Below are 12,317 nucleotides of genomic sequence, written 5' to 3'. Positions count from 1 at the left end.
CAATGAATTGTATAGGCTAACTGGCTCCTAAGACATATGGGTCTGATGTTAAGATCAGTTGTAATTTCTAATGCAGTCCTTCACGTTCCTCAATAGGGCACATAGTGTTCCCAGAGCGTTAAGAAAGACTGTGTGAGCAGAACTAAGTGCTTAATATTATGCAGTGGACATAGTATCCTGAGCTGAATTAATAGACTCATTTAACATAATAATGACATTTCATACCCAGTTACTGCAGGTTCCCATGATTCCATGAGATCACATCGAGTACATTGCTGGCTTCTTGCTCTTTCAAATTCACAGCCACTTCCCAGTGGTGAAATACTTCTGTGCCTCTGCACTCCATACCATGGGAAGCCAAACCCAAGCAGGCAGTGTACTGAACATTGTGTTGAGAGAGCTAGGCAGTTTTGGGGGGGGGCAAGAGGGGATTCTAAGAAAACTGTCTGTAACTTGAGTAAGGTACACTGAGGAAGGAGTAAGGGGGGGAAAAAAAGGAGCTTGTACTAATTCTTATTAAAACAAAACAAAAAAAAAAACCCAACTCTTTAAAGATCTGCATACAGTGCAGGTCATTATAGCCTTGGGAAAAAAATAAATAATTCACTTTTATGCCTGTGTGGTTGGTAGGAGGAGAACAACTCTAAGCATGTATCATAACCCTAGCTGTCTTCAGTAGAATTCCTGCTGACTGGATAAAACTGTTTTCTATGCTTCCCAGACATATGTGACCCTTTGCACAGTGGAAATGCAGTGAATATTTGGCAAGCAAGCTTTGTAACCCTGCTCCAAGGGACTTTCCTGTGTCCTTATGCAGCTGGAGTTTTGGATCTAGGAAGAGCTGCAAAAGCAAAAGCATGGGTTGGAAGAACTTTCCTTCCTGGCTTAGTGCTGCTTCCTCCTACAGCAGGACTGTGTTCCTGGACTCAGTGGGTCTGGTTTGTAGTCCTGAAGTGTCTGTTAATCAATAACTGGTGGAAGGATGTGATGCTAAAGGCTATTTCTCAGCAAATAATGGCACAAGGAGGTTCAGTTTCACCTACAGAAGTGAGGTCAGGATTGGCTGGCAATGGGACTGTTGCTTTAAGCTCTGAAACACAAAATACTGAATGAGGACATACATTTGATCACTGTGAAAAGCGATGAAGGGTGAACCATGCATGCTGTTGTCAGTCACAGTGTCTTCCAGTTACCTCATTTTTCAGGAGACCAAAGTATGGTTATTGTACCATCCCTTTGTGAATGTTGTGTAGATTACAAAACACAAGAAGGTGATGGGTGTACAAAAAATGACCCTCACATCAGTTGGTCTGCCAAAGCCTTTTTCCACCACTGTTACTGATTTTCCTGTGTGTGATTTCTGCCTAGGCACACATATGTATATGTACATATATGTATATATATATATATGTATTTATGGGGGGGGGGGGGGGGGGGGGGGTTGGACTCGATATCTCATGAGGTCCCTTCCAACCCCTGCAATTCTGTGATTCTGTGATAGATACATTTATATAACTGTAAATAGTAAGCCAATAATATTGGTGTACCTGTTGGCTTACCAATGATTACGTTAGGAAATACTGCTTCTCTGAAAGGGTGGTCAGGCACTGGAATGGGCTGCCCAGAGAGGTGGTGGAGTCACCGACCCTGGAGGTGTTCAAAGAACGTCTGGATGTTGTGCTGAGGGACATGGTTTAATGAGAACCATTGGCAATGGGTGAATGGTTGGACTGGGTGATCCTGTGGGTTTTTTCCAACCTTAGCGATTCTATGATTCTATGATTCTACGATTACAACATTAACTGTAATAAGACTGTGTGCAAGTCATGGAAAAAGTTGTTTTAAAGGAAGGCACTCTTTTAAATGCACCTTTTTTTTTTTCTTCCTTCCATGTACAGCATTCTAGCTATTTTAATGCTGCCACTTGATTCTAAAATACCTTTAGTCACCATAATTTTAATAACTTTTTGAGCAGTTGCCAGTTTAATTTTCAGTGCGTGAAAATTGGAGGTAAATTATTTATTACTTCCAGCAAACGTCTTTCACAATTTTATTTAACTTTTTTTCATCTTTTTTAATGGGTCATAAAATGGCAGCCTTTTATTGGATGCTCATAAAGTAAGGAGCAAATGAATACTTTGCAAATAGGTGACTGTGTATTGAAATGTCAGTTGTATTTCATAGGGTTTGAAAGTCTGCAGACCAGAGCTGGAGTGACATATGGCAATGGGCCATGTTCCTCTTTTGTAACAATAAGACAGCCGTGCACATAAAGGAAAGAAAGAATTGCAATTATTGGGGCTTCTGAAGTTACATTTTTGCTAAATTGTGGATAAGAACAGCCAGTGGTCCATGATGGATGCAAATCAAAGTTGCAAGAGTCTGCTGGTTAACGTGGGTCATAAAGAAGAACATTTTTTTGAAACTCTACTAGATGAAGTTTTCCAGGATTAATTCTCATCTAAAAAGCAATACTTTCTGACAAAAGACAGGAAAATCCTTCCCACACTCAGCAAGGGTTATGAGCTGTAAATAAAAGCGTTTTTTTTCCTACCATTAGAGAACAGGTCTAAAAGTATGGCGAATTATACATTAAACCCATGTTACATAAAAACAAACTCTTGAATATCTTGTTCATCATACAGGGTTGTAACTCAAGTTTGCCATCTCTTTGGTTCTACTTTACTCAAGCACCAATTGGTAGAATCTCTACCGGACGTCCTCAGGGTGTGCTTCCCTTCCCCATGTAACAGGAATCCACACCACAAACCACACCGATTGCTTGACACAGCGGAGGTGAAGCTTTTGTTTGGGTTGCCACAGCAACACCAACATTGATACTTCCTGGTTCTTTGTGGGTTTTCTTCAAGGTTGACCCGAGGAGATGCTCTGTTTTGCAGCAGCTTTCATAGCAGAGTTCAACATCAGTTTGCATTTTGTGCTGGTACAGAACTAGTGTCATTCCAGCCTTTCTGTGCAAAAATACAGCTGTGGCAAAAGCTCCCTGTTACTACAGGGAAAAAGTGCCCTTGCACATGTCACTGTGCTGTTGGAGTGTGCTCAACCTTACAGTGGCTTAAGCACAGTGAGGATCCAAATGCTGGCCTCATAGTACTTCTTACAAGAAGCTCCTGGGCTTTGACACTGACACCCCTCTCCTGTTGTCTCACTCTCAACAGACATCAGTGGAGGGAGGGACGATCTTTCTTGGGTGTTTGGAAAGCAGTGAGGATACTGTGGCTAGCCACATAAATCACATAAATAATTGATGGCAGCCACAAAGACTTACAAATGAGGCACTCAGTGCCTGCTGAGACATTTAAAAAAGTATTTCTGATAATTTCCACCATAGTCTTACATCTAGCTGACCAAAATCCTCTGCTCCTTCCCTTGTGGTCTAAGCCTACCATGCAAAAGCTGTTCTGTCTCATAAACTATATTGCTTTGGTCCATGGCTGACATAGTTTCTGCTTTTAGTTGCCTTGAGCTTCACTGAGACCTTATTAAAGAATGTGATACTCACAAAATACTGACAATCACCCATTAGAAATGATGGAGCCTCAAACCAATCATCACTTCTGCACGTCATTTTGTTTTCAGAATGATTTCAGTTTGTGCAGAGTGCTGAGCTAAATGCCTTGCACAAGGATGGTTTACAATAAATATGATATATTTATGTATAGGGCTTTCCTTAGACTTTTGCAAATGTGCAGATAGAAGAAATGGGGTTCTTATTTTGTTGAGCTCCTAGGAAACAGAAGTACACACAGGTAGATGCTGAACAAATGGGAAAACTGCCCTCCTTATACCCTACAGACATGACAGTTTCAGGAAGGAAGTGGTTTTGCATGTTGACAGGTTCATCCTTTTGAAGATGAGATAATTATCTATGTGAGTTCACTCTGTAGCTTCTAGAACTGAATGAATATGATCAACTCCTATGACAGTCTCCAATGGCTCATCCCTGCAGCTGTGTATCAAAATGGAAGCTGATACAGAAACGGGTTGCTCCTACTGCATGGTGTCTGTGCTGAGAGCTGATGTGTTCAGTGATCCTGCTGCTTGAGATGATATTTATCAGAAATCTGACAGTGAAAGGGTAGGCAATAGTGAAGCTTGGTGGTAGCGTATGGGCACTCAACTACTGGTAAACTCCCCATTTTCCTAACTGCAGTAAGTGACCCTGCATGAGCAGAGCTTACCAGAGGCCAGCTCTGTGTTGCAAACTGTTTATCCACTCATCTAGGCTATCTTAGCTATTATGCAGTATTTTTCATAGATCGTTAAAAGCTGCATGGTGTGGCTGAAGATGATTTTTCTGTGCAGTTTCATCAAAAGCCTTTGAGTTTCCTGCTTTGTTCAGTTTACCAGTGAAGAACATCAAGAACAGCTTCATTTCCTGTTCACTGAATGACACAAGCCCTGCATGTTTCAGCCTAGACCCATCAAGCTCCCAGGGACAAATAGGGCAGACATGAAAGCTATGAAGCACTGCTAGAGAACAAGTAGAGATGCTCCATACAGTAGCAAGAAAGAACTGGTCACAGAAATTGAAGAAAACAGCCTATGTTGCAGCACGAGTATGATGCACGGCACGGAGAGGGAACAGAAAAAAGAATGACTTCTTTTGCTTCAAGCACTAATGTCTAAGAGAGAAATGATGTGAGAAATTTTACAGGGTTGATGACTAGTCTTGAAAGCTGGGACTTTTCTGGGGAATACAAAATAACCCAATACCCAAGTCATAGGTCTCATTCCTTCATAGCAGGAATTTCCAGCTAGTGCTGGCAATGGCAGTCAGTCACTGACGCACCTTCATTGCAACCATGTTCATTTGGGACTGGTAGCAGCATGTCAAACAGCTCAACAAAATGCCAGAGGGCAAAAAACATCGTGAAATAGTATTGGAAAATACTAAAATATTCCTGACCAAGAAAAACACACGAGTCAGGAGGAAGGATGATTTTGCCAAGCAGCAGAGGGAACTGATTGGATAGCAGAAGAAAATGCATATGAAATCAGGGAGTATTGTTCACAATTTTTTATTTTTATTTTTTTTAAATGAAATGGGGAAAGGCATCTGAAAGCAGTTTGGAAATTGGATCCCAATAGCTTCAAGTAACTGTAGTCAGATGTTCCTGGCCAAAACCAGAAGTTCTTCACCAACACATAGGCAGCTATTGTTGATCTCAGTGGAGTTTTGCACAACAAAAGACTAGAGAAATGGTTCCAAGCAAGGATGAAAGAGATGAGGAAAAGCAAAAATGGATTTAGACAGTTAAAGTATTATGGGAAATTGAAAAAAAATGCACAAGGTATGTAAGGATGTAGATTCACAGACTTCGAGAACATGATATGGTTATTTAAAAATCAAGATTACATGGTGTACTACAGCTGGATATAGCATAGTTGGAAGGATGACCAGAATTCACACCAAGCAACAGAATCGCGATTATAGCATCTGTCACAGGGAAAGCACCCACCATTACTTAGGAAAGTTCAGAGAAAGTATAAGGGCTGAATAGCTTTTGTACTTTGGAAACATGACCACAATGGATGCCTTTTCTTGGGTTTACCCAAGTCCCAAAATTTGGTGTGGAGCCTATGGCATGTTACTCTCTGCCTCTGCTTTAAAAAGACAAGGCTGAAGGGGGGAAAATGAAGCATGTATGAGAACAATCTCTTCTGTCTGGATTTGGACTTAACTGAAAAGTTGCAATCAAAGATACTCTCTGTGCTGTGATTTCTTCTGTATTTCTGGACTGAGTTCAGCTTTCAGTTACACCTGTACAGCCATGGTTAGAGCAGTGATGTGATCAGAGTGCAAAAAGATGTGACTTCATGATGCTGGAAACTTTACTGGGATGACTTGGACAGAAAAACAGTGTGCTGTGTTTACGATGTGCAGATCTTCAAGATATTGAAGAGTTGAAACATACAAATTTCTTCTCCATTTAACAAAAGGCATGGAGTGAAATCCTCTTGCTCTGCACTCAAGTCAGTAGGATCATTTTGCCAGTCACACTCAAGCAGAATTGTGATGTTAAAGTTTCCCATAGCATTTCTCACTGAAATGGCAAAGTGAGAAACTGAAAATTAAAAATAAATAAATAAAAAACACAACATCTAAAATATTCATCACAAACTGAAGTTTTTTTGCAGTTTGCTTTATTTAGTTGGGAGAGAATTTAATTAATTTTTTATTTTATCTGTTCTGATTCACTCACTCCTGTAGTAATTAGAAGTAAATTAGTGTTATTCTTTCTGTTAGATCAATTATTCATAACATAGACCATTTAAAAATGAGTTTAGTGGAAGCAACTTACTTCATTTTTACTTAAATTGAAAAAGAGATTAGCCAAATTAGTTAAAATAGCTCTGAACTCCATATTGACTAAAGCGTTTGTGCCAGAATAAAAATTGATGACATCTAAGAAGAACGCTATAAATGATTAATCATTTTAGTTCATGGATATCTATATTTTTATTTAATTACAACTGTGCATAACATAAACTGAATCTTGGGAATCCAAGCCAGAGATGCTGAAGAGTCCTCTTCTGTTTAACATTCGCCATGTGTTGTTTTCTTCTAGGGTTAATTTGTAAAATGTAAACCACATACTATTTGCATGCAGTGTTTATGTACTATTTATAGAAAGTCTTGACCATTTATAATTATTCGACATTTTTATCCATAATGTCTGTGTATGACTAAAGAGATGGTTATGGAGTAGACAAAACAATGCTATTTTTACAGTTGATCCACAATTTATTTCATGTGGAACTTTTGGGGGTGTTTTATGTTACGTGGAATAGAGAAGGGATATTCTCAGCTCTCTACTGAGAAGACTGAAATTATTTGTAACAGTCATCAACACAACCCCAGAGGGACACCGCAAGCTATTGGTGTATTCAATTCTAAGTAGCATGAATTGAAGAAAGCTCAACTGGAAATGAGCAAGGATTGGTTTCTAAGGACACCTGTCTGAGAACACCCACTCTGTTGAATGGAGCCTGCACATCCCAGTGCCTCCGTAGCATGTATGTGCCTTTACTGAGTGCTTTATGGCTGCTGATTGTTTTCCTTTTTCTTTCCAGAACTATAGAAGTTTTGGTGAGTTTGAACGAAGGGCAATCTTTCATGTCCAGCTCTTTGACAATCACCGCTTCAGAGTGTGTAAGTAAATAGAATCATAGAATCGTAGAATCATTTGAGTTGGAAAGGACCCTTGAAGGTCATCTAGTCCAACTCCCTTGCAATGAACGGGGACATGCACAGCTACATCAAGTTGCTCAAAGCCTCATCTTTAATGTCTCCAAGGATGGGACTTCCAGCACTTCTGTCACAGAATAGCTCGTGTCATTCCATGTAAAATGTAGAAATGGAGTTTCTGTTCCTGTTTGATCATTGCAGTACTTCCCTGAGCAGAGAACCTCAATGCGTGGCAAGTCTGTTACATGTTTGTAATGCACAAATCCACCTTACTAGAAACACAGCTGTGCAGACACGTACAGAATACAGAGAATTTAACAATGCATGATTTCGAAGAATCATAGAATCATGCATATATATGTGTGTTCGAAATAATTTTCTCCATATTTCAAGGCATGCTTAGAATCTGTTTTATAACTCTAGAGCACTCCACAGTAAGTTTCCGATGCTTTGAATTCTTTGATAAAGTGAGCGATGAGGGCTACAGGTTCTCCTTCAACTGCTGCCCCAATATCCACACAATGTCTGTGTGTTCCTTCTCTGCGCAGGGCTTATGTTTTTCTATACTCTGCAAATTGTGTTTTGCTAAATATATTACATCAAATTACATTACCAAAGTGTGCAGCTGTGGCTTTCAAATACTGGGAAGTGTCCATGCCATTAGAGACCTGCTCACTGTAAACATACTATGAGCCAGGCGTGACACAGTCACCTGGGGTCCATCCCAGAACATCTCTACTTTGGAGGATCCGTGGGAGCAGATTGAAGCTGAGGAGTGTGACTTCTTTGCAGCTTTCCCATCAGGCACAGAAGCACATAGAACAGTGCCTTCTGCTCATCAGCATGTATTTTTCCAACAGTATTTTCATCACTCCTAGGTAATTAACCTAAAAGAGAAAAAATAGAGCTTTTTTTCTGATCATTTTAGAACTAAACACTTGCATAGCTGAAGAAGTCAAAGTTATCTTGGTTCAGCCCTTATGTTTCAGGAAGAAAGCCTGAATGAATTCAGAGCTGAAGAGACACATGCTATACAAACTGTGTTTCTCTGTTTAAGGGCCTATTCATCATTGCAATCTTACACCAATACACTACGAGCAGCCTTTCAGCATGATAATGTAAGGAGTGTGCAATCACAGGAGGATGCTGGAACTACCGGTGGGCTGCTTTTCCCTTTAGCTGAGCCCATTCAGAAAGATCAGTACACAATGAATTTATTTCCATGCCACCTTAAAAGCTGCTGAGGTGGCTGACATAGGTAAAAATAAAGCACTCCTGCAAAGCAGATCATGCCAAATTGCTGGGAAAAGCAAAATGACTTTTCCCTCTGCTTATATTTCTTCTCTTTGGTCAGAAGTTCTAACTTATGGCACACAGAATCAGTGCAGATGTGCAGCAACAGAAAAAACAGTAGAACTTTTGATGATCCACCCCCCCCCCCCCCCCCCTTTTTTTTTGTCTTTCATACATATTGCAGCAAAGAAAGCTCCATACACAGAGAAGTGCTGTTTCCATAGTAGCAGATGGGCAACTGCAAGAAATGGGTCACTGATAGAATTGTTCCACTAATTCTGATGGCTGAGCAGCTGATGGCTAGTTGGTGTCTGAGAGTTACAAGTTGCAGCCTCCTCTGCAAACACATGGTGCTGCAGAGGAAACAAACAAAAAATGCATTGCACACAGGCACTGAGGCATGCATTTATGTATTTCTTGTAAACACAGGTTTTTTTTTAGTTGTATCAGTCAGTGGGAAGCTGTTTTGGGTCAAGTGGGAAAAGCAGGCAGAAATTCTTTGCAACGCTCCCTGATGTGCTGTCTTTCTGCTTTCTCCACAGTCCAGTGGCATAGCAGCACTTATTGCTGTGCTTGTGCTGTTACTTCTGGCAGCGCTGGGGCTGCTCTGGTGGTTCTGGCCTCTCTGTTGCAAAGTGGTGAGTAAAGGCAAATAAAAAAAAGTCACCAGGTTTGTGACTCACAACCATAACTCAGAATGTGTTGGGAAATACAGATAGGGCAGGAAATAGGTTAAGTAACAGGGGAGTTCTATGTGACAGAAGCCATCTGTTGAGGCACTTTTCTTTCATTAGTGATACGCAAGAAGAGATCAGGTTAAATGCTGTGGTCTGTGCCCTTAGCAGTACTCCTGGCATTCTAAGAGACCTGCACACCATGAGGCAGTTTCAGCAGGCTGCTGTGCTGCTCGTTGGGTTTCTGCAGACTGAGCAGATGTGGTATATTTCTGTGAAATCTCTGAAAAAAGCCTGTTCTCTTTAATTTGAAAGTTGTTGGCCATAATGGCACACAGATGCTATTCTGAAATCAAGGACCATTTTAAAAGTACTATCACTAAAATTGGTATTTGTAGTCCATTATGGGCTCTCGAGTTTGAAATCCCTTATTGTCTTAATAATCCCTTGCAAAAAATTAAATTTTCATCTTGCACACATTACATCTCTTTTCATCTGAGTAATGAACGCTCTTTTATCCTTCCAACAGCAATCAGCAATGCTGTTCCACTAACACTCCTCCCATCTCCTTGCATGCTGGGGCTTTTAAATTGGTGAAGTTTAGTATTGATCCATGTCACTGACAGCATTGAGGACTAGAGAATTGGAGATTGCTCCCAGGCTGTTATTGCACTCTTTTTCTTATCTCAGGCTTGTAGAAGCAGGGGCATCAGAGAAAGTGGACTTCTGGTCCAGAGACAGTCAAAGTAATCAGAAGCTTTGTCTGTTATGGTCTCTGTTTTATACCATAGAAGAAGTTTTCAACCCCTGGTTCCTTCCTCGTGGTTTCTGAGTCAAAAGCTACAAGCTCTGCTCTGATAAAAAAACACTCTTCTGTCTCATTCTCCATATTAGAGTCCCATGAGAAATCTAGGAAGGCTGTTAGTTGTTTTCCTTCAACAATAACTTATATCATGAGCCTTCCCGTAGAACAGGAGAAATTAAGATTATAAAGAAGAAAGCTTTCCATTTTCTTATTTTAAAATAATTGTCTCACCTTGATTCCTAATTCCCATTGTATGCCAAATCTTCATATACTGCACATCCTATTTCTCCCGTTACAGTAAACAGTGACTAGTGCCTCAGTCCCTTGAGAGCAGGAATTCTTGAGAGCAGTGTAATGATGCTGTAAAGACAATCAGAAAGATGCTTTCTGGATTTTCATATCAAGGTCCTACATAAAAAAAAATATAAAGCTCTGTAACTGAAACTAACTAAAATAGCTGCACTGTATAATGAATTGCAGAGCAAAGATAGTACCTTGGGTGCACACAGATGCACCATGACATTAAGGCAGGCTTCTGTCTGGTCTCATCTCCTTTGTGGAGCTCACTCGTGCATCTCCACAAAGAGCTGCAGTAAGATGAAAGGAGATGTCCCTCAATTCCAGTTCACCTTATGATTAAAGATGTTGCATCCTGAGGTTTACTCTGCAGAAATGTAACTTACCTTAAGTATCTTCTCTGGATATAGTGTTTGGTATGTAATTGGCTATTGCTAAGGAAGCTTTGGCTGTAGATTCATAGATTGTTACTAAGAAGCAGCCTAACTTCTGTGGGAGCAATAAAATCACAGCACTTTAAATGTTTGTGCCCTGTTGTTTCCTCCCACCTCTCATGGGTATTATCTGCTTCCTTAAAAATAAAAGGTCTTTTTAGGTCATTGTTTGCTAAAACATTACTGAGATCCAAAACCACAGACTCTTACACTGAACCTATTACCACATTCTGACTTCTTCATTTATTGTTGTTTTGACGTCTGTTTCCTCAGATCATTATCCCGTGTGGGGTTCCATTCTTTTCTTTCTATTCTGCCTCTGAGGCTCTCACATTACATGTTATTACCACTTCCGGATTAAGTACATTTGGGCTTTGGTGCCCATGTGCTTGAGAAGACAGTAGCACATCAGGGCAGCCAGGAGGTCCTCTGCCCTCCCTCTGAGGCCTGGGGCAGCGGGGTGTCTGCTTTCGTGGACAAAGACCAGGAGCAAGGATGAAAGCAGCAGCCCTCAACACTTCTGTCCCGTGCTTCAGAACCAAATGGAAAAGAGAAAATGGAAAGGTGTTGCTGACAGAACAGAATGGGTGTCCAGAGCCACACGAGTGTGTGAATCGCTATTGCTTGCAGACAGTGTTGTGAGCTTCAGGATGTCTGGGCACTCTGCTTTATCCTTGATATAAAGTCCATGTCGAGGTGGGGGACTCCTTTTTCTTCTTTCTCTTTTTTTCCCTTCTATTCCACTCCCACCCCCCTTCTTTTAAAGGCAGTTCACTGTTGACAGTTCTTTCACTCTTCCCTCAATATCAGAACATATGATCACATCAAGCTGGCTTCAGGCTCTGGTGCTGACATTTCCTAATGCCCACATCACGCGAACATTTGATAAGTGTTAATGAGCAGATCAAAGGGACTGTTGCCTGAAGCAACTAACTTTTTTTTTTTTTTTTTTTTGGAAGAAATCGGCTTTCCTCCAAGCTCAAGTCTTCCTTCTTTGCAACTAAATAAAAGAGATGCAGACTTGCCTGGTGACAATGACGATAAAACAAAACAAAACAGAATTAGGAAGTAATCCGTCTCTACATGTGGGTAACAAGACAGCAACCTTATCCAGAGTCTTCGTTACTTATCCAATCTGAATCAAGATCAGGGAAAGTGAATTTAGCAATATTATGATACTCAATAACTTCAGCTTCATGCTACATTTGCACTGTTTTCTGCCAAAACTGCCTGGGCTCTTTGCATTTCCTTTTTCATTGAAATCGCTTTCTACTCATTTCACTTGAAATATCAGACAGGACTGAGAATATTCTTTGTGTGTGTGAATGTGTGCGAGGAGCCTGTGGAAACATAAGGATGCAGGCATTTACATTCCACTTCTGTCAGCAGGGTGAGTATCTGCTACTCAAAGCAGATTATTTTCTCACACCACTGTCACATTTAAAGCAAGTTTCATTTTATGAAGCTATTAGAAATAGCAGCTAATTAATGTATTGGTTAGTTTCAAATCAGGTCTAGCCTATAACTTTAGGGAATGTAGCAGCTGCCATAGGATTGGATCCTTTGCTCAGGGAGTCAGACAGAAACTGTCACCGACTCGT

The 12,317-nt window shown here is 40.6% G+C and overlaps 1 protein-coding gene and 1 long non-coding RNA gene across 2 annotated transcripts in view; one reads left to right on the top strand and one right to left on the bottom strand.

The window, feature by feature from the left end:
• ANTXR2 (ANTXR cell adhesion molecule 2) overlaps window positions 1-12,317 on the top strand; it is a 101,642-nt gene that overhangs the window by 41,407 nt on the left and 47,918 nt on the right. The window contains exons 11-12 of the mRNA XM_015276523.4: window positions 7,099-7,177; window positions 9,049-9,144. Of these exons, the coding sequence (XP_015132009.2) occupies window positions 7,099-7,177; window positions 9,049-9,144 (175 nt within the window). The remainder of the gene's footprint in view (window positions 1-7,098; window positions 7,178-9,048; window positions 9,145-12,317) is intronic.
• Window positions 4,226-12,317, bottom strand: part of LOC112532318 — a 241,610-nt gene continuing 233,518 nt past the window's right edge. Inside the window, exons 6-7 of the long non-coding RNA XR_003074875.3 lie at window positions 10,217-10,345; window positions 4,226-8,100 (exon numbers count right to left, since the gene is read on the bottom strand). This is a non-coding gene — a long non-coding RNA (uncharacterized LOC112532318). The remainder of the gene's footprint in view (window positions 8,101-10,216; window positions 10,346-12,317) is intronic.

This window comes from Gallus gallus, chromosome 4, assembly GCF_016699485.2.
Source record: "Gallus gallus isolate bGalGal1 chromosome 4, bGalGal1.mat.broiler.GRCg7b, whole genome shotgun sequence".
Lineage (NCBI taxonomy): Eukaryota > Metazoa > Chordata > Aves > Galliformes > Phasianidae > Gallus > Gallus gallus.
Note: the sequence above shows the minus strand (reverse complement) of the source record. Positions and strands in the feature narration are given on the sequence as shown.